The sequence below is a fragment of the Filicampus tigris genome, chromosome 6 (genome assembly GCF_054856515.1).
Source record: "Filicampus tigris isolate MCC_2025a chromosome 6, RoL_Ftig_1.0, whole genome shotgun sequence".
In the NCBI taxonomy this organism is placed as follows: Eukaryota; Metazoa; Chordata; class Actinopteri; order Syngnathiformes; family Syngnathidae; genus Filicampus; species Filicampus tigris.
Window position 1 is genome coordinate 11,809,895 of NC_141222.1, and position 22,800 is coordinate 11,832,694.

Genomic DNA, 22,800 nt, shown 5'->3' on the forward strand with positions numbered 1-22,800 from the left:
GTGGTTTTTTTTTTTTTTTTTGTGCCGAAGAGTGGGGGGCGCAGGTGCCAATGTCAAGCATCTGGGATTTCACACACGAATACTGTAGCTCTACCCAGTTCCCTATGATTCAAATGCACACGTTTTTTAAATTACGATTTTTGTGGTCATTTAGAAATAGTTTTAAAAGCCCCCCCAAAATCACAGTTTAAACTTAAGATGTAGTTAAAGATCATGTTAAATCTTTTGTCAAAACATTCCTGAGTAAATTCACATTTTAGAAGTTCATAAAGTGAACCGTCATATTACATAGCTCAGCTGGTCCATGTAATGACATGATACACCCTCCAGCTTGCTCATGTCTTTTCTTGTGGAGTCATATGGGTTAGGCAAGGCGACTTCTGCAAAATATTTGCGTCATTGAAAGCACCTAGGTCAAGTCAAAGTTTTCAACGTGAGTCACAGTTTACAACGCATAAACGGGCATCATGTATTACGCGCAATTCACTACATGATTACCTTTGACTAGGCTTCTTTGTCGTGCGGAATGTATTTTATTGTTGTGTTACACCTTTGATCTAATGTCTGTACCTGTGAAATTGTGACTTTATTTATAAAATTACAACATTCTCATAATTTAATTTTTTTTCTTTCTTCAGTGTGGGGGGCCCAATAGTCCTTTGTAGCAAAATATTGTGCAGCTCTTTTTTGTCTCATGACAAGGACATCCTTAATTGTCTCAAATACTTCTAGCACAACTTTATTCCAGACAGAAACAGAATCAACAAAACCAGCCACAGATTTCCTTTTTTATTAATAAATTACTTTTTCAGATGAATGGATGTGAACAACAATTTATACATTCCTGAACATCAAAACATAACCAGACTTGTATGAGCTGTATTGTGTATGTCAGTGCACACAAGCACGTTTGGAGGTCAGAACATCTCAGGAGGGTGAAAATAATTCACAGAACCAGGCAATATTGGTTGGTTTGTTGACTGTGTAAAATGAAACAAAGTCAGTGATGTGTTATACATTTAGCATTATAGCAAGCAAGCCTGTTTTCAGTCAGTGTAGTTCCAGTGTGGAAGTGGGGGCGAAACATAGGCAGATGACGCTATTCAGGTTTGGGTAGCGAGGGGGAGGTTGCTCCCATCAATGGAAGCTGATTTACAGTAGACGAAGTAGTGCTCGTCTACAGGACAAAAGGCAGGATGGGTGATCGGAGAGGAGGGTAATCCCGGAATTCCTTCAGGTAGCTGCGATGCTTTCCCTTGGCCCACACGGTCATCTGAATGAAACCCACCAAGGTGAAGAAGGCCACGGGCAGACACTGAGTCATCAGCGTAAAGCCGAGCCAAGAGCCCAACTGCAACAAGAGGAGGAATGTGGAAATTAATAAACAGCTGAGCTAAGCATTGTAGAATATTGTCGACTCAGACTTGAATTTAGCACAACAACAAGAAAAAAATAAAACAACCTCGTAAGTGTAGTTTGGGCAGGAGACCAGTAGGAAGATCCAGGTAAAGGGGTTCTTTGTTGGGTAGGGTATCTTCCTGGTCTTGGAGCCTGAATAAGAAAGTAGTGAGAGGATCTTTTTTTTTTTTAGTAGAACCATATAAATATATATAATATAATATATATATATATAAATATATATAATATAATATATATATAAAATATATATATATATATATAAAATATATATATATATATATATATACACACACATATATATATATATATATACACATATATATATACATATATATATATATATATACACACATATATATATACATATACATATATATATACACATATATATACACATATATATACACATATACATATATACATATAGTATTTTATTATACTGTAATATTATAATAACACTTGTTGAATGTGATTTTACAAGTTAAAAGGTGTATGAAATGAATTAATATATTCTTTTCCTTTTTCAAAACAGACATTTTACTTTTCAATTATTCTATATTATACAGACTTAATAAAAAAAATGTTTGTTTCCAATTTAATATATGTAAAACATACATTTCTTTAATGTTTAGATTCTTACTCAGAAATAATTCGAAAAAAAATCTAAACTTGTAGACAGGGATGTGCACTCAACCCATGTTGATCGCAATGTCATTAGTGATATATTAGTATATTAAAGATATACTATAGTTTTATAATTGATCTGCGTATGAATTTATTTACATTTAGCCACAATTTTGCCTGTTAAACGTCCACGGACATTTAGTTTACAAAGCCGGCATCCCTTAAAACAAGCTGACCTACAAAATATTAGTAAAGGCCAGCCAATACTTCACACTAAAATTGTTGTTAACTTTTCCACTGGATTTTTAAGTGGGTCAACAGTGCGTGTACCTGGCGGACGGAGGTTGCGGAGTGCGATGTGGATGGAAAAGTTGCCAATTTGACAGAACTAAGAAAGAGAACATCGTTGATCAGAAACATGTTGATCAATGCGGACGTCATAAGTTCAGTGGAAGGACTCTTACCAGGAATAAGATGAGGGCTAGTCTGATCTGTTGCTCGCCATAAACTGTAACAATATTTCACACAAACACAGGGAATTAAGTTCCAAGGAGACATTTTTGTACAAGAGAGTATTGGAATATGTTTGTACATTGTGTGCACACTCACTTGGTGGTGTATATAGAGGGTGATTGATGTAATAAGCCATCCATGCTGCAAAGCCCCAGTAGTATGTACAATTCTGAAAATATACACTTCTTTAAAAGTACCGCCAAAGCATATGCCTCAACACTGAGTGTGCATAAACATCACATGCTAAGATGACTGTGCTCAAATAGTCATCAGTCTCACCTTGAAGATGTTGCGTAGTGGCATGGTACCGTGAGAGAACCGATGGACAAACAGTGTCTCCAGCAGCCTCTTCACGTAGTGGAAAGAGTGACACATACAGGCCAGACTGGACAAGCAAAAGATCTGGATTAGCTGCTTATTTGTATCATGAAAAACATAAAGCCTAACTCATTCATAACATCTTGTCATAGGATTTATTTTATAACCAAGTGTATTTGTTTGATGGAACAGATTAGCAAACCGCGTCACTGTGAGCGATATTTTCTGAGACACTTACTGTACGACCCAATGTTTACTGGTGGTGAAATCATATTTGGGAGCGTAGATAAAGGGGACCCTGAAGTAGAACATCAGGTAAATGACAAGAGGTCCGGTGTACTCTGTCAGGAAGACCTGAAAGTCACAAGAAGTCACAATGAATTCAGTACCAACCAAGCATGTATAATAAACTACAAAGTAAGTCTGCACCATATTGGAAAAACATGCAATGTGTTGAATACAGCAATATCGATATTATTGTGATATACTGTATTACAAGTATCTGCAGAAAGGACATTTTCATTGTGTAATGAAAGAAGTAAAACATTTTCATGCGCCAAAAGTGAAAGTTCAGTCCGACTTGTAGACAGACGAATGTTTAAAATAAGAAGCGGACCGGCCTATAGACGGGTACTATTTTTCCCCCCTGTAAAAAAAAGGCAAACGACGGATGATGGAAGAGTACCCATGCTGCAGATGGATGACAAATAATGGCCGCTCAATTTTAGTAAAATGTCCAGCTCTGCTATTTTGCCATTATATTGATTTAATGACTAGATAGTGTATACTGCTTAACAAATGTATTTTGAGGACCTGTCACGAAGAAACCATCCAGCATCAAAAAGTACGTTAATCTGGACTCGTTCATGTTCAGTGAGCTTGCAACATTGTAGAATTTTGAAGAGGAATGAGGCATTTGAAACTGAATTCCATAATTTACAGACTAAAAAGCGCACCTTATGAGAAGCCGCAACAGTCAAATTTAGCCACAAAATTGGCTGCTTTGTATTATCAACCGTGAGTCCCCACGTTATAACCTGGGATATTTGAAAAAAAAGTGGTCACACAGATTTATGAAAACTTGTTTTCAATTCAATTTACCTTAAATTCCCCCCCCCCCCCCACCCAAAAAAAAAAAAAACAATACCGATCGCAGCACGAAAATATATTTTTTCTTTTTTTTCTTTTTAACGGGGAAATTAACCCAAACATTTTCTTTCAACAATATGTTCTATGCAGGCCCACTGGTTGAAACAAGGATTTCAGATTAATATTGCATTTGTGGAATATGAGTTAAGCAGCAAAATACACCCACTTTTAGCCATCTCAAGGGGCGGCTATTTTGTCACTTCTGTCGACTGAAAATGACATCATAGTTGCTCAGGGCTGAGGAAATGACCAATCACGGCTCACCTATTTTCTGAAGCTGAGCCATGATTGGTCAATACCTGAGCCCTTTTCATTCGGAAAAATAGCACTGCATTTTAAAATATAAATATAAAAACATAATAAAAGAGAATATAAAGCAATAAACTGGTTAAATAAAGTCTAATTTAGCTTGAAAGTCACACACGCATTGGAGTATTCGTATGCTGATGTGTGCCTTTAAAGGGCGTGCCATAGTGACTCTGACTCCAGCTCCGGTTGGTCTTTTACCATGTGGCTTGCTCAATGTTCAGTGTAAAGTCAGCCCGCCTTCACAGTGCTGTTCTTATGTGCTATTACTTCCTCTTTAAGTGGCTAATCTCAGCAATCTTTGTATCTTTGCAAATAACACGGAACAGACTCTCCTCCAACTCCCAGGAGAGGCAAAACGTAAACTGTAATATCATGGGTCAATGCCACTGGAACATTAACTGATGTTGAAATTAGGTAGTGTTCCTCAGGTTGAATGTATTTTAGGAATCTTGACTAGTGGTTACTGTATGTGTGTGTGGCAGAACCTGTACTTACCGTGACCCAGCTGATTTGAGCCCCCAGGTCTCGGAAGTAAAACGTTGCTGTGGTTCCCACGGGAAGCTGCTGCAGAACATCCTCATCCTTTAGAGATTTTCCCTCTGAAACACACACACACACACACACACACACACACACACTCAGTGAGGCCAACTGTACTATAGAGAGAATCCCCCGCTATATCGTGGTTCATCGTTCATGGCCCATCCACCGGTAGATGGTTTTTAACGGATCATTTATGGGGTTTTTACATTATACAGGCAAGTCTGAATTTAGAGTTACAAGGCCTGGCGTGTTAAAATCACCATTGTTTGAGGGTTTATATTGACTACAAAACCTATCATCTTATACCGTGTGTTAGCATTAAGCTAATTAAGCTATGGTGGGCCCCCGCATAGTCACGGCAAGTTACTTGCAAATTCACCTATTTCCAGATTTTAGTTCATAACCTAACATAAAAAAATATATATATATATATATATATATATATATATATATATGATTTTATTTCCGTGAAGAAATACTTTCTATACTACTGTATGTTTGACATTTATTGTATTGAAGCATCTCTTTAACTGTTATAGCGGAATGTCAATTATTTGCAGAAATTTGCCGGGCCCCCGCAAATAGTGGCGGTGCACTGTATATGGTTTGGTTTAACATTTTGGTATTTAATTACCAGTATACAATGTTTGATTCTCTTTTATTTTGGATGTTGGTTTTACATTCAACTTCAACAAAGAGTTACAAATAAACAGCCTGAAGCGAGCACGCCTTGCATTTTACTTGGAGAGCTGCGCGAGCGAGAGTGAGAACAGGTGCTAAGGAGAAGTACAACTACAGTATTTTGTTCATGTTTTATATGGTCTCTCCATTTTGTGGATTTTCACCAGCTGCGGGTGGATCTGGAATGCATCTAGATGACAAATGGGGGGTTCACTGTAGACTTCATTGTCTGAGATTACTTTGATGATGCCACAAATGACTTACTGGGGTCAAGGCGAATGGACTGTCTGGCTGGATACCACTGAGGATCTAAAACAGACAGACAGTGTGAACATTTGCTTGCTATTAATTAGGATGTATGAGGCAATAGTGATAGCACTCACGGCTCTTGTGGAACATAGACTTGATCTCCCCAATGGTGGCATTTGGTTCCACCTACAAATAACAACATGACAAATAAATTGACGTGAACATACAGACGAATAAACAACAGAGTTTTCCATTCATGACAGTGATTAGCGGTAAATTTAGCTCTGGCTGTGCCCAAACACACCCCGTGGATGCGAGCAATCCAACAGCTGGTATTCGGGTTTCAAGGATCCTACGGCCACAGCCAAAGCACACGGCATCGTGCCAGGCTGACAGCAACCAGCCAGACGAAATATGAACCCAAAATCATAGCACACACACGCATACAAAAAAATATTGATGACTATATAGAACACAAACTAACTGCCATAAAGTGAACTGATGTTGGCATACTCCAGAGGAAAAAAAACAAATCAAGCAAGCAAGAAATCTAACTACACAACATGCTGTACTGTATATCGCTGGTGTCGGGCCAAACTTTTAAGGAGACCCCAAAAATGGCAAGTTTGTTCAACCATTAGCTTTGCATCGTGAAAGAGAGCAAGTCTTTTTCAACACTTTAGATTGGTCAATAATGTGTAAAAATAACACCCACACGTGTGGAGTGACCAATAGTATAGATTATTGAAAAAATGTGATATTCACCAAAATGTAACACAAGGTTTTGGCCCGACGCCAGCAATATATTATATCCAGACGCACTTCATGATAATTAATCAGTTAGTTAGCAAGGTTATTATAGTTAACGAAAAAAATAATAACGAATACTTAAATTGAACAAACATTTTGTTAAACTAAATAAAATAAAATCGAGAGTGTTTTTAAAAACAATAACTAATTGGGGTTGATTGTGTTTTGTTTTACTGCTCAGCCATTCGCCGCAAAACAAAAGGTCCTTGTACTGTGTGTCGCCTAGAACCGACGTCATCTGGCGGCAGCCAATAAACAAGTGCCACCGGATGACGTCGCTCCTTGGTGACGAGCCTGAACGCGGAGAGTTGTTGTATTTGTCATGGCTGTCCTGATTTTGTGACTTAACTCAGCCCAGTGTAGATAACAAGTGCTCCGTTTTTATGGATCATATACTGTATCAAAAAAATCGTGCAGAGTACAACCAGGTTTCAATTTCAGTCAAATAAGCCATACGTACTTTTTTATCTATGTAGTTATCTATCCATCCGTCCAATTAGACTATAACTGACAGATAAAAGCAAGTGACTTGTAGCGTGTAGGGTGGAAGACTTTTCAATGAAAATTCAAGCTAGAATGGCAACTTGGCAAATAAGGTATGGAAAACAAGACATCCTAGCTTGATTTAAGACATTAGAGTTGTGATGCATCTTGCTTGAAAAGCTGTATTATGCACTGCACTTATTGTGCTTAAAGGGGGGGAGTCAACCCAAACATTTTTTTCCAGAATATGTTCTATGCAGGCCCACTAGTTGAAACAAAGCATTCTGATTAATATTGTGTTAGTGGAATATGAGAAAGTCACCCGTTTTTAGCCATCTCAGGGGGCGGCCATTTTGTCACATCTGTCGACTGAAAATGACATCACAGTTGATCATGGCTCAGGTAACAACCAATCACGGCTCAGTTTCAGAAAACAGGTGAGCTGTGATTGGTCGTTACCTGAGCAACTTTGAGGTAATTTTCAGATGACAAAAGCCCCCTGAGATGGCTAAAAATGGGTGTATTTTGCTGCTTAACTCATATTCCACAAACTAATATTAATCAGAATGCCTTATTTCAAATAGTGGGCCTTCATAGAACATATTCTGGAAAAGAATATGTTTGGGTTAAAGCGGAAGTCAACCCAAAAAAATTATTTGCAATTACTGTATATGTTCTATGCGCCTTCACACTAGTCTAAACACGGCATTCTGATTAATACTGTGTTTGTAAAATACGAGAATCTTCCCGTTTTTATCCATCTTGGGGAGTGTCCATTTTGTCACTTTCTGTCGACTAAAAATGGCATCACAGTTGCTCGGGCTCAGGTAACGACCAATCATGGCTCAGCTTAAGAAAACAGATGAGCCGTGATTGGTTGTTACCCGAGCCCTGCCTGAGCAACTGTGATGTCAATTTCAGTTGACAAAAGTGACAAAATGGCCGCCCCCTGAGATGGATAAAAACAAGTGGATTTTGCTGCTTAACTCATATTAAAAAAAACAATATTAATCAGAATGCCATGTTTAGACTAGTGAAGGTGCATAGAACATTATTCTATTCTATATTATTGCAAAGGCATTTTTGGGGTTGACTTCCTCTTGTCTGTGGACTGTTATACAGTACCCATATTTAAGTTGTGGATGTTTGTTCTTCAGGTCTTTAAAATAATATTTTTTGTTGTGTGTTCAGGTCTACAAAATACTTACTGTTTTTTTTTATCTTGCATACAAGAAATACACCAAATTGAAAAAAAAAGTAAAACTAAAACTAAACTAAAACAAAGGATTTGAGGGGAAATAAAACAAATACAAACAAACAAACCTTCTCTTAAAAATGATTAAAACAAACAAAATTTAAAAAAAAACTCAAAACGAAATAAAAATGAACTATAATGAAAAATCCATAACTATATTATAACCTTGGTTTTACCTTTTAAACCATCATATGTCTCCAACCTTGTGAAGAAACTATCGCATTCCCATCATTACAACTACTAAAGATGTTCCTGGGGACGCTCCGTGAAGTTTAATCAGGATTCTCTCTATCCTTACTGTCACATTCTTCCCTTCTATCCCAAAAAATAACTAATTAATTTGAATAATTATTCTAACACTGGCATGGGCCCAGATGATCCTATATCAATTAAGTGAACTGAATTCATTGTGTATAATGCAATTAAATGTACTGTGTGTACAATTAAAAAAAGAGATTAAATTGCTCATCTATGGAAAGTAGAGCTTGTTTGAGCATTAAACCTCTCAGCAGTGACAAGATGTGTTTGTTTTTCCATGCATGCTGAACTTGCAGAGCCATCTCATTAATAGACTGTCGCCCACTTTCGAAAGACTGACAAGATTCAGTTCATTCCACAACATTCTGAAGACCTTGCGACATTTTCAGCAGGATGACATCACTTCAACAACCTGCCCTTTAGGATTACGAACGTGCAAACAAATCTCACAACTATCTGGCCCTCATTAGGTAGTCAGACCACGGCTTTGTACTATAAACCCTGACTAGACATGATAAACCATTTAAAAAAAAACAATCCCCAAACTCTGCAACCCCATCCGTTCTATATCTGGCATATACTTGATGGAGAAAAGGTATTGGGACACCTGGCCATCAAACTGCAGCAAGTGAAAATGGCCATAAAGTGCCTCCAAGATGGTAGATTGTGGAAAGCACATTTGGAAGTCCAACCCCTAACGGAATCAGCCTATAAAGAGGTATAATATTCATCAAGTTGCCTTTCAAAAGACGTTTGGTAATTTTACTAAGAAGTGCACAGCACTGTAGTTTGATTAGGGAAAGCAGAGAAACCTTGCATAAAGCCAGCTAGCCCCAAGTGACAGGGAAGCCAGTTGTAAACAGATAATGTAACCGTACACACCAGCAGGCCACACACACAAATACAAACACACACACACAGAGGACTGATTTACAAACCTCACATCTCTAACTAAAATGAGACAAGGATAAGAAGCGGTTATATATATATATATGAGTGATAAATAATCTACAGACATGCTTCCCAATTCAAATGAACCACAGTCTCTAGGGAAGGATTCTTCAATCCTGTTCCTCGAGGGCCGGTGTTCTGCCTGTTTTCCATCTCTCCCTGCTACAGATATTCACCAAAGGTTCTGCAGAAGCTGGATAACGATCCTGATCATTTGAATCAGGTGTGTTACAGCAGGGACAAATGGAAAACAGGCAGGACACCGGCCCTCGAGGAACAGGATTGAAGACCCCTGCTCTAGGCGATGGTCTGTCTGTGGAGCACCGTAGATCAAAATGTGTTGTTCTGTTACATCACATATGTAGTGATGCTTCCAATGAGGATTAATGTCCTGCTCAAGTGTTGACACCCACAAATACTTCTATGCTGGTCGAAATACTAACAGAAGCACTGACCTACATTCACAACCTAAATTCAAATATTTGTTTCATGAAATTGTATGCATTTACTCGAATATCTCTTTATTCCGTCATGTTTCCCTAAAATGCACTGATTCTAGTTTGTGTATGTTTGTGTTAGATTTTTTTTTTTTGTCCAATTTGCTGCTACGTCAATCCAATCTGCCCAAAGTCTTCAGAATGAGGAGTAGAATCAAATGGGAAAAAAATAATTGAGAGGGTTGGGGGGGTAACCCTAACCCGAACCCTCTACCCAGTTACAATTTAGATTCTTCTGATGTCATTGGCTGAGTGGAAACACTTATTCATGTTAAAGAGGAGCAATCTTAACTGACACCAAACTGGTCTGAGCACCATTTTAATGTTACAGATCTAGCTGTTATGAAATGCGCTATATAAATAAAATTGTATTGTATCGTCTTGTATAATACCTACGTCCAAAAAGGGATTTTCAAACAAATAATGACTGGAATTCTGACTTCGCTACTGCGTTAGGAAGTGATCGACAATAGCGTACAAATTTGGATTATGTTGGTACTGAAGATCCACTCTATATTGACTGTACAGTGTACCTTTCAACATTGTGTCCAGACCACCAAGCAGGCAGAGTTGGGTCACGTGTGAAAGTGTGGGTTTACAGTTGCACCCTCTTTGACGACAACTGAGGCAGCTTCACTATGTTCTAGAAAAGGTTCGACTCTCACTGATACAGTGAGGTATTTTTACATTACAGACAACCACCTCAGTTGTACCATTTGTGCGCAAAAAGCATTCAATCGCCAAAGCTATGCAAACAATTATAAATGCAAAGTGTAACATGAGTGTTAGTGAAAATAGTTAAATATGTTGTTGCTCACCTTGTCCAGGAAGCAGAGCTTGTCCTTGGTCTTGGCATCAAGTATCTCCACCTCAAAGAAAACAACAGCCTTTTTAGCTTTTTTAGCAGGTTTACGTTTGACCGGTGCGGGGGCCAGTACAGGTGCAGCCGCTGCCCCGTTAGCTGGCTTTTTACCAATGGTAGCCTCAAGCGCGAGGGCATCCATGTCAACGGTCCACCTTCCGGACTCACTTTATTCCCTTCTCCCCACCACCCAAGTGTCAAGCACAGAACCACTGTGAGACCAAGAGGAGAGTTGCTGCACTCAGCTGTGGAAATAAATCTGTCTCCCCCATGCTCGGTGCTTTGACAGCCCCTCCCTCTTTCTCCTCTACCTCATCCAAACACTGGGTACCTCCCTTACTGGCTGCCCCTGTCTCATTCCTTCACTTCTGGCCAATTGCTTATTTTAAGTGCCAGCCAACCCCTGGAGAGTGGACACATGTGTGCGCAAAGTTGTAGTTTCAGAATGGTATTGCAGTTGGTTTGATTATACAATGTTCACCAACCCGCCTCCCCCAATCTTCCCATCAAAAACACTTTTGACACTGCTTAGTCTACAGCTAAGTTGTCAGAAGGGAGAGAGGTGTTATGACAACCAATACCGTTTGACCCCATCTCCTCCTCTCACTGCAGCTAAATATAAAATCTACTGCTAACTCTGCACAACCCTCTTGTCACTGACCCTACACCCCCCAGCCCCCATATGTCTATGGGGTGATGTCATTAGATTGGCGCTTCCATTTGTGTCTAAAAAACACTCGTCTTCCAACAGGTTCAGTTGGTTAACTGGTAGCTTCAAACACTTGTTTGCCATCTTTCAGTCACACGCAGAGAGAGTTGCGCTTTACTGCCACCCAAGGGTGATAATACCACAAATTCTCCTAGCTAAGTTAGGGCATTCCCCTTGGTGTAGCCCACCCATGCTTCTCCACCCTCCGATGACCAACAGTTGCCATTACATGTACTCAATGAAAGACATACAGTTTCACCTTGCAACATGGCACTTCAGCTCAGACGTGTTTACCGCTGGACATAAACTTGTCAATGAATGTCGGATTTTAATGTGCGAACGTATTTTCACATCACTGGCAAGCTCACAAGCCAGGGTTAATAATAAAAACTAGAACGGTACTCGGTAGACTGCAGCTATTTGGCATGGCTGACCTGACAAAAGTGAATCGTGAAGCGCCATATTTTTCTGTTTGTTAGTTAGCAGGCTACTTTCTGTCTAATGGAGAATCTTGTCAATTGTTTGGAATATACAGGCTAGATTATATTTACATTCTAAGGCATGGGTGAGCGATTCCATTGTGGTTTTTCTCATGGCTACAAGGAGAAATAAAATGGGGAGAATTGCATAGTGTTTGTCTGCATAGATAAAAGTAGCAATATGACTGTGATCTTTATAGAGTGTTGTTTAAAAAATAAGTTAAAAAAAAAAGTACTTCAAATGCCTCGAGAATCTTCCATAACAAATAAATTCATGAAAAAAAAAACATTTACTAGTGTACATGCCCACATTGCTCTTCCCATGAAAAATGTTTCATCTTGCTGCTAAAGTCGAGTTTTAGGACAAGTTACACCGTGTGAAAAGTCACAGCAATTTTGACGCATTTGGACTTAGTGAACCCATGAGAATTTTGGCCCATACGAGCTTATTGGTGGATATTTTCAACTAAAACCTGACAGCCAATTGGAGAAAGGGCTCTCCGAGCACCAGAGGAAACCAAAGTCTTTTACTGTTTTATTAAAATTTGAAGACAACTTTGACTATGTTTTCCATAGACGATGTCACACGCAAACTCCACCAAAAGAGTCTGTCTTTTCAGGCACAAAACCCAATTTCTTCAGAAGACACTAACAAATTTTCCAAATTCTTAGTGCGTTTTACTCAGGTTTAAATTGCCATTCCAAACAGGCTCGTCATTTTGACAGATTGTCATTTTTCTAAGATTGCTCATTTGACCAACTACAGTCGATAGGATCGATAATTGCATATTGAAGAAAAGCATTTAAAACGACTGCGTGAGGGCCATTTAATGGCCCCATGATACTGTCCTCCAAGCCAAGCATCCAAGCATACCCATGGCCACTTTATACCCCTCACGCCCTCTCATCCTTGTCTATATAAAGGCTCAAGCTAATAGCAACAGCCTGTCAGCCTAAAGCACGATGAGCTGAGGGTGAAGCGAGGAGAATTGATTTCAACAGCTCTTGGTATGGTGAACACAAGCAAAGATTGACTCACTTGCCAGAACCCTCTGCAAGGTAAGATCCTGATTGTCAAATTATTATTGTTTGAATGTTGGTAGCCGATTTTGGAGTTTAGGCAACCACTAGGCACAGTTGATCTATAGTGTAAGAGAGAGAAGTACAGATTATATAGCCCTTTAGCGCAGTCCGGGGTACATTTTACAAAATAAGAATACATGAAATTTTTGAAAAAAAAAAAGGGGATTGGCATGATAATCGTCAAATATTGTATAGAATGTGTGTAATTGATTGTTGTTTGTCTAAGCAACTAGGTCGAAATGGAGTGTATCCACCAGCAGACGTGCTAAAGATTCGCTCAATATCAAAACGGGATCGAAACAGGAAAGAGAAAGATTCACAATAAAACAATATTTGAAAAAAATAACAATTAGTTATTTTCCTCCACAGACGTTCAAGAAAAGTTTATACAGCTTTTTTCAAGGAAGCAGGGACAGATGGTACCAGACAATTTTGATCTGATACGATACCGATTACTTGTGAGGCAATTTTCTTTGTTCCCAAAAAAAGCACATGAAAACAACTGACCATTTAACACTTTTTGTATGTTTTGTTCATAACATATTAGTGATAACAAACTATATTACCGGTACTTATAGGGGAAGTCAACAAAAAAATGTTCATCCAATAATATGTTTGCTCTGAAAAAAAAAGTGATTGGCCATTACCTGAGCGACTGTGATGTCATTTTCAGTCAACTGCAAGTGGCAAAATGTCTGCCGCCTGAAGTGGATAAAACGGGTGGATTTTGCTGCTTAATTCATATTACCCAAACACAATATCAATCAGAATGCCTTGTTTAGACTAATGGGGGCGCATAGACCATATTGTTGTAAAGAAAATCTTTGATTTGACTTCCCCTTAAACCTTTATGAAGTATATGTAAGTGTAAACCGCCGAATGCACAATTTAACTTTACTTGAACTTCAGATTATCCACCATTCCATTCACAACAATGAAATCGCGAGCGTGCTATATTATGTGCCTATCCCAGCTGTCTTTGGGCAGTGGGCTGGGTACACCCTGAATTGGTTGCCAGCCAATCGCAGGGCACACAGAGACAAATAAACATCCGCACTCACATTCACCCCTAGGGGCAATTTAGCATGTCCAAACAACCTACCATGCATATTTTTGGAATGTGGGAGGAAACCGGAGAAAACCCACGCGGGCACGGGGAGAACATGCAAACTCCACACAGCTAGGCCGGAGCCGGGATCGAACCCACGACCTCTGAACTGTGAGGCGGACGTGCTAACCGCCCTTGCTGCTAAATATTTGAATAAAATGCAATTCCCTTCTACACTACTGCTAACGACGACCACAATAATATATTGTTAAACGAATACAGTGTCAATCAGCATTATCTTTATAACATAACTCTTGCATTGGATTTCATTCGTTTATACTGTTGTATCTAAAGTTGAATTCAAGATGAATGTATATATAAATTCACCTGAAAGGTTAAAAAAAACAAAAAAAAACAATGCGTATCTCTGCTCATCAGACTTTATCAAATGTGCTGCATCTGTGGGGATTACATTTATCCTGGGCATCCATATTTACGATGTGCACACATGTTACCTTGATTTGTATCATTCATGTGCTGTTGTTACATTCCCCCTTCAGGTTCACAAAGCCATCAATGACAGGAGACACTGGTTGGGTCGGTTTCTGTCATTCTGCTTCAATCCTGTCTGAAGGGTTTGAGGGCTCTTTGAACTGCAGGATACATTTCTTTCCCTCTTTAGGTGCTTGCATTGTTTTTGGTTGTGTTTTCCACACGATCAAATACGTGAATCGCATCTGGATTTGCAGAAACATGAGTCATTTTCACAGGGCCAAGACTAGGAACCGTTGAAACTGGACTGTTTTATCAACTGGATTATTGAGTAATAACATGACAGGAGAGCCATGAGCCATTCCTGCCAGTGAGTAGCGCGTAACGCTAATCATAAATATACGTATGTCTTCAGATTACAGATCTGTTTAGTTCAATTGCGTATTGAAGAAACGTGGAACACTAGAATTCAAATTACGACTAATTTGCTAATCAGGGTACATTCAACAATAAAACTGCTGATGTCCGTAGACGCTAATCCACAAAGCTTCAAGGCACAGCAGCCAAGCGGTGAAAATTGCCGCGTGCTGTACAATGCTAACACTTGCATTGCCAAAGATTTGACAGGGTGTTCGCTGCGATACGTTCACACAAAATATTCGCAACTCAATAAACCGGTCAAATCTATGTAAAACCCATAATCATTTCAATGACTAATGTTCACTAGTACTCACTTCGTAGTGCTTCATCTTGTCAGTCCTTTCCTTGGTATCCCTAATGATCGACACAGCAACCTCCAATCAGAGAACTAGTATCACAAACGCTAACAGGATATGGGCGGGCTAATTTACACCTATTGGCCAATCAGCGTTAGTGTTTGCCGGAAGAATACGCCCACAGCATCTGCTTCCACGCAAATAGGACTTTCGTGAATTGAGAGGTCGTTTTTAACAGAAACTGGCAGAAGTTGTCAAATTCAGGCATTTTTAGGGAAATATTCAAAATACCAATAAAACCATCTAATAATTTTCTCTATTGCTATGTGTCATAAATTTGAAAAATATATATTGTATTCTATTGTATTGTATTAAAAATAAAATCCGTGTGATCACATATCGTGTTTTTGATTTTTTTTTTTTTTTTACAGAATGGTACACGCTTTCATTTCTTCCAGTGTATAGAAACTCATTAGCCCAATGGTACAGCGTGTTGATGTCAAAATACACACATACACTCACTGCACACCTCTTTAGGGCTTAAGCAAATTTTAATGATGAGGCCCTCTATTTCTTCGAATAATGGTGATTATTGCACGATTGCTGTGGTAATATACTGCTGGTACTAATCTGTAAAGGTAGCACGTTCAGCTACAACAACAGTGTTTTTTTGTGTGTAAACATTATATTGAATGGTATATATTTTTTTTTTTCACAAATGCATTTTAATGACTGTCACGTACACAAATTCTATTCGCGGGCCGGCCCCGTTCCAATCTCCCACAAATAGTGGGGGTCAACTACACAGTATTTCACCTCTCTTTTTCAGTTGAATAGGAACATATACATATATTTATGACTGCACATTCAGTGCATGAATAGTGTACTACTGCTAACATAATCCTCATATTGTATTTACATTTTAACTTATCTACCATTAAATTGCCATTATCATCAAATGTATCTTGCATTAAACAGTCCATTTTTTTTCACCAACTGTGAAAAGAGTGTAGAGCACATCAACCTAAAGGCCCGGGAACCAGATCTGGCCTGCCACATCATTTTTTGGGGATGACTCCCTAAAGCAAATAAAGTGTGTCCTTCATCTTTCTTGCTAAAGGGATTTGTTCTGTTCATTTTGAGAGAAAATCTGTACCGACATTGCAATGGCATTTCAAATAACGTGTGCACAAAATACAAAAACATGCACTTGAGTAAATTTAAGTTGTCCTTAGAAAAATTTAACTGTAGGTATGGTGGCAGTGATTATTAAGTTTCATTTATAATAGGGTAGGCCGGCTGGTGACCAGTTCATGGACTGGACTTTCTCGCTTCATAACTCGAGTAACAACTATTTACATACCTCACTAGTGTGCAAAAATCTGGGACACACCTTACTGAAGCAAATGTTCAAGTGAGCACTTTACTTTGACGTTTGGTTGAGAAAGAACAACCGCTATGTGTTTTTCCACAGCTTATTGAAGTCATAATGTTCTATATTGGTTGTGCAATAAGAACAAGCACACGGTAGGCCTACTTTAAAAATAGTTTGTTTTATGGAGAGACTAAAAAGGGGATGGCGCTTTACTGTACAAAAATATTTCTGGCTGTACATGAAGGCATCACTGGGTGACGTCAGTGGGGCGTGGCTTATTTCAGTGAGGCGACTCGCCTCAGTGTAGATTGTACTGGCTTGTTATGGAAATCTCTGGAAGTTTCCATACGGTTTATATTGACACTGTCTCGGGCGTGTCGCAGATTTGAAACCGGGCATTGAACGAGGACTCAAGGCTCTTCCTAAAGTTTTGTATTCAATCGACTGACTGGCTGCCGGCCGGGCGGGCAGGATGGGGAAAGACTACTACGACATTTTGGGAATTAAGAAAGACGCCTCTGAGGACGACATCAAGAAAGCTTATCGTAAGCAAGCTCTGCGTTACCACCCTGACAAGAACAAGTCGCCGGGAGCTGAGGATAAATTTAAAGAAATTGCTGAAGCCTACGATGTGCTGAGCGACCCTAAGAAAAAGGATATTTATGACCGCTTTGGGGAAGAAGGTAAGCCCCTTTTCATTTAGATCTACATTCCAAATAGCGAGGCTGTTTTGTTTGTTGGTCCACTTTTGACTGTAGCAGCACACCGACGCCGTTAAAAAGTTTTGAGTCTGGGCCTGGAAATGAAAGACAGCCTCTTAGAGCAGCAACTTTGTTGGCAGTCCGTGTCTTGTCAGAATTCTACGAATTAGCAGATGGTGCAAATAATATGCATATTCGCAATAAGGAAATGACGTGTCTCCCTAATTTAACTCAAGCGTCATGCTGATTAATACTTGGGATATCAAATCGAGCCTACAAGATTGAATAAAAATGTGGGCCACAAATATACATAGTAGAATACGTCAGTACAGTCATTATATTTTTTTTCATTCTTAATGCATGACTGGAGAAACGTATCCGCTGGACAATGTATTGTTACTATGGCAACGAGATACACAGCAAGGTCCCAGTGGAGTGGGTCCAACTTTCTCCCAATGTAAAATATCACACAATTTCTCTTATCTTATCATAATACACTTTTACTGCGTAATATACTTTAAAAAATATTTTAATTTATTTTTTAAAATCTCAAGCAGGCTTTTTAGCCTTGCTCAGTAGTGTCCTGTGCTCAGGCCAGGAAACATACAAAACATCCAATGTCACACCGGAATTTGAACCTTCCACCCTCTGCTCTTTTAACAAAAAGTCTTAACTGACTCAATCACAGTCAAACCCAGATCACACTGCTAGGCGATAAAATAGCGCTAATTAATTAATGAGTGGAATTTATTTGTCAAAAACATTTTTTTTCATCTATTTTTTTAAAACTCAACTTCTTGAGATCAAAGCACTAACAATATGGCTGCAAACAGCAGTGCTAGTTTACAAAAGCAGTCGGTGTTGCCAAATCGATTAGCAACGAATCATTTTCCTATGGTTTTCCTTATGTGTAAGAAAGTAATCCAATGCAAGGGAATCGTGCTGACGGTTAGGGTCCATTTACACATTTAAAAAGCAGTGATTTTATTTACCTGTTGGAAACCTTTGATGCCAGGTATGTGCTTTCAAGCCACAAATATTTTTCTGAGTTTGTTTGCCTCACCTGTACAGCTGTACCTGAGAGTGCTGGAATGGGTATGGCGTTATATTAGAAAGCAAACAAATGGACCAGCCAAGCCTTGCAGTCTGACAGCTCAATGTATTTCGTAAAATGTTTGCGCATTGAACACATGATTGTGTTTAGTTATGGTAAATGTTTGGACTAAAGGGACACATTTTCTGTATTTAGTCTTATTTTTACATTATCATCATTTGTTAAGAAAGCATGTCTTTGCTATTTCTGCGGAAGTTGCATGTCAATTCTTGGAAAGAAACTTTGCTGGGGAAAAAGAAGTAAAAAACAACACTTGGTTTGAATAATGTCATTTCATTTGCTTTTCGTGAAAGTGAAACCGATTAAAATTAGAAATATTTTTTGGTGGAGAAAAAAAATAATATTTGAAGGCCCTTTAATTTTTGTACTAGTAGCAGAGATTGACAAAGCACCGTCCGTATTTTTCGGTCTATAAATCGCCCTGGATTACAAATCCTATTTTGGTGGGGATTTTTTTTTTTTTTTTCCAAAACGGAGACCATGAACAGTAAATACTTTTGCTGCATAATTATGCTAAAGACAGGGTCCAGCGTTGTTAATGTACTACTGAAACTTATCCTTCTCCTCCTTCTCCCATTTCTTTTACTTTTCGTTTGGTGGGTGCTTTTGATGCATCGCTGCAACCTTCCGGCCACTGGTGGTGATGCACCAAAAAGTATTTACCAACTGCTAAAACAAAGTCAACACTGTTGTGGGGTGGGGATTTTGGGTGCCAGTGTGAGCTCTAATTTATATAAAAGTCACACCTGAGTATGTCACAGAACCAGACAAAGTATGAAAGAACTTGGACTTATTGTCTGAAAAATACGCTTTTTTCTACGGATGTCCCGATAACTTTTTTTTGCACCAAAGACAGAGTCCAAGTCATTTGAGTCCCGATCAATACCTCTGTAATGAATTGCAAAGAAGAAAAAGACCACATCCAAATTGTCTCAATTACATTTTTATTATTATTATTATCATTATTATCATTATTATCATTATTATTATTATTATTATTATTATTATTATAAAGCTATCACCAACTTTTTTTAATCTGTTTGAAAAACAAACAAGTACTAAACTAAACTATTAACTAAAATATATTATTCTTCACTTTAAAAATGATAAGAGGAACATTTAAAAATCAGACTTTTTACCAGTCAGCTGAAAATCACGTGGTCTAGCCCCGATTTCCGATCATGTCGATCAGATAGGGTAGGAACAATTCTAGTATTTTCTTTTTTAACAAATTAGCTGGGGTCAACGTATAAACTCGCATGCAAGGGAATTTCTTGTTGAAGAATGATATTGTTTATAATACCACTGGTAGGGTGTTTACACAGTGGACTTGAGTTTGAGGACAGTCAAAGCTCCACTAAACGTTTTTTTCCAGGTGTTTGTTCTTTTGCAAAAGCAATATATTAGGATTTTTATCCTGAGGGACATAACACAAAAATGTGTCATCAGACTTATTTGGTTTCTTCAGATTGAGAGGTTATACTTTATGGTCACGTAATGCAATTCTGGAATACAACAGGTATTTGTATTTTTAGTATAGCAAAGCAAATATTTTACTGTAGTAAAGTGGTTTTTTTTTCCATCTTGTGACTTACACGTTGTCTGCAATCAGCCCGTTTACAGGCACTAGATGTATGACTTTCATGATTTTCCCATTCATATTTGTTTTTTCCCCCTGCTTTATTCAGGTCTGAAAGGAGGCGGTCCTTCGGCTGGTGGCGGTGGTCCAGGCAACTTTAGCTACACCTTCCAGGGTGACCCACATGTCATCTTTTCAGAATTTTTCGGAGGACGAAATCCTTTTGAGCAATTGTTTGGTGGGCGCAACGGTGGCATGGATGAGGATATGGACACTGATGATGCCTTCCGCTTTGGAATGGGTGGTGGCGGCGGCTTCCCCCGCTCCTTCAGCTCCGGTATGGGAGGGTTTGGCGGTCACAGCAGTGTTGTGAAGAAACAACAAGACCCCCCTTTGGTCCATGAGCTGCGGGTGACCTTGGAAGAAGTGTTGTCTGGTTGCACAAAGAAAATGAAGATCTCTCGCAAAAGGGTGAATCCTGATGGGCGAACGCTGAGAAGAGAGGATAAAATCCTGGAAGTGCAGATAAAGAAGGGATGGAAGGAAGGCACTAAAATCACATTTCCCAAAGAGGGGGATGAAACCCCAACAAACATTCCAGCTGACGTGGTCTTCGTATTAAAGGACAAGCCGCATGCTGTGTTCAAGCGTGACAACTCTGACATTATTTACACAGCCAAGATCTCACTCAGAGATGTAAGTTCGATATCAATGCACCTTTTCAATGTGTTAGATATACCAAAATGAGGCATGTTTTTTTTTTTTTTTTCTTCCCCCCTGTTATGTGTAACTCACTTGGATGTTCCTTATGCCATCAGGCCTTATGTGGCTGCACGGTCAACGCACCTACACTGGAAGGCCGAGTCGTCACAGTGACATCAACAGATGTGGTGCAGCCCGGGATGAAGAGGCGCATCAGCGGCGAGGGGCTGCCATATCCCAAGCGCCCAGATCGTCGAGGTGACCTGATTGTGGAATATGAGGTCAAGTTTCCCGAGCGGCTCAGTCAAAGCGCCCGGGACACCATCGCCCAGGTTCTGCCTCGGTCGTAAACGTGCCAAACTGGACTCAAGCCCCACAGCCCCGCACACACCAAGCCACCTCACCCCACCCTTCCTTTAGCTGCCAATTGTATTTTATTTTTTGTATAGCACCACGTGGGAGACAAAGTTTTGTACTGTTGTCACACCATCCAGATGGGATGTGACACCAGGTCACCCATATTGTAAATGCCTCATTGGAAACTGTAAGATATTACAGGCTAGATTGTAAATATAGCCTATATTGTCAATGTTAAATTTTATGAAAGAGATTATATTTTGATGAAATATTTGTGTATAAGGGGACTGGAGCTAAGGCATTGTGTTAACAGCAATAAAAAGTGAGAGGATTTGATTGCTTATGATGTTTACTGATTTGTTGACAAGTCAAATGAGCTGCGAGATGTGATCTTGGACTCAAATGTGAGCCCTTTCAGCCTTTGCAGTGCCGTCAGAAATACACATGCATGATCTCAAACAAGATACTGTACCTTAAGAGATAAGAGAACCATCTGCACCATTGTCTGATAATGACTGAGGCTTTACCCACCTGACGATAAAATGAAGTCAGTTAGTTGTTTTAAACAGGCATAGAAGAAAATGGTAACACTGCAACTTCTACAAAAACAGTGAAAACAACACAGTTCATCAGGTGCTTTTCTCATTCAAGATGGGATATGTTGAGTAGTTATTCAATATTACTTATAAATATGACAATCAACAAATGTTTTGCACATAGTTTTTTAAATGGCTTTGACATTTTCTGTAATCCCTGAACTTTTTGAAACCTGTTTGACAATTTGGACATGGCCATTTGCTATTTTAGTTTAGATGCAATACCTTGGCTACGCTTTGTTGAATACCAGTTATAAGAAGGGTTCCCTATCCCTCTTTTGGAGTAGGTAGTCCACCTTTATGATCCCATCATTAAACTATAAATTTACAGCATAGGCGAAGGGGTGCTGAAGCACCACCAAACGGAATCCAAGCACCCACAAACCTTCAGAGCCCTTTTATATATAATTTTTTGCAGCAGTTTTTTTTCTTTGCACCGAACATGCACACATAGCATCAGGCAGGAAACATTAAGTGTAGTCATCAACCCTGAAGAGACACAATGGAAGAATACCTAACATGGATGAAAACAGGCTGAGAGAGACAGCGGTAATGAGACAAAAAGTCTCCCGAAAGCTAAGACGAGAACATATTACAAAGCATATGTACTACTTTGCTTCACTGTGACTACAATGGAAGATGAGGAAAGACCGGTGTGTTCACTTGGTCTTAAAATCTTGACAGAATAAAGCCAAATAAATTAAGGCGTCACTTAAAGCGGAAGTCAATGCAAACATCTTTTTTTTGAGAATATGTTCTATGCAAGCCCACTAGTTAAAACAGGGCATACTGATAAATATTGCATTTGTGGAATAAGAGTTAATCCACTCGTTTTTAGCCATCTCCGGGGCGGCCATTTTGGCTTCTGTCGACTGAAAAGGACATCACAACTGCTCACAACAACCAATCACAGCTCAGATTCAGAAAA

At 39.1% G+C, this 22,800-nt stretch overlaps 2 protein-coding genes across 3 annotated transcripts; one reads left to right on the forward strand and one right to left on the reverse strand.

The window, feature by feature from the left end:
• Positions 1–774: 774 nt before the first annotated feature.
• On the reverse strand, positions 775–15,563 carry tecrb (trans-2,3-enoyl-CoA reductase b). Of its 2 annotated transcripts, XM_086033428.1 has the most exons (12): positions 15,467–15,563; positions 10,878–10,928; positions 5,940–5,991; positions 5,821–5,865; positions 4,828–4,931; positions 3,113–3,228; positions 2,836–2,941; positions 2,653–2,725; positions 2,508–2,551; positions 2,374–2,431; positions 1,463–1,551; positions 775–1,351 (listed from the first exon to the last, which is right to left on the reverse strand). In XM_086033428.1, exons 1-12 carry the CDS (start codon positions 15,479–15,481, stop codon positions 1,178–1,180), a joined length of 927 nt encoding a protein of 308 aa, XP_085889554.1. In that variant the 5' UTR covers positions 15,482–15,563; the 3' UTR covers positions 775–1,177. The 2 variants fall into 2 exon arrangements, with proteins under 2 accessions (XP_085889554.1, XP_085889553.1); XM_086033427.1 differs by lacking the exon at positions 15,467–15,563 and having other exon boundaries at positions 10,878–11,125.
• Positions 15,564–17,083: 1,520 nt separating this feature from the next.
• dnajb1b (DnaJ heat shock protein family (Hsp40) member B1b) lies at positions 17,084–21,617 on the forward strand. The gene is made up of 3 exons (XM_086033429.1): positions 17,084–17,506; positions 20,327–20,913; positions 21,036–21,617. Exons 1-3 carry the CDS (start codon positions 17,296–17,298, stop codon positions 21,267–21,269), a joined length of 1,032 nt encoding a protein of 343 aa, XP_085889555.1. The 5' UTR covers positions 17,084–17,295; the 3' UTR covers positions 21,270–21,617.
• Positions 21,618–22,800: the final 1,183 nt, after the last annotated feature.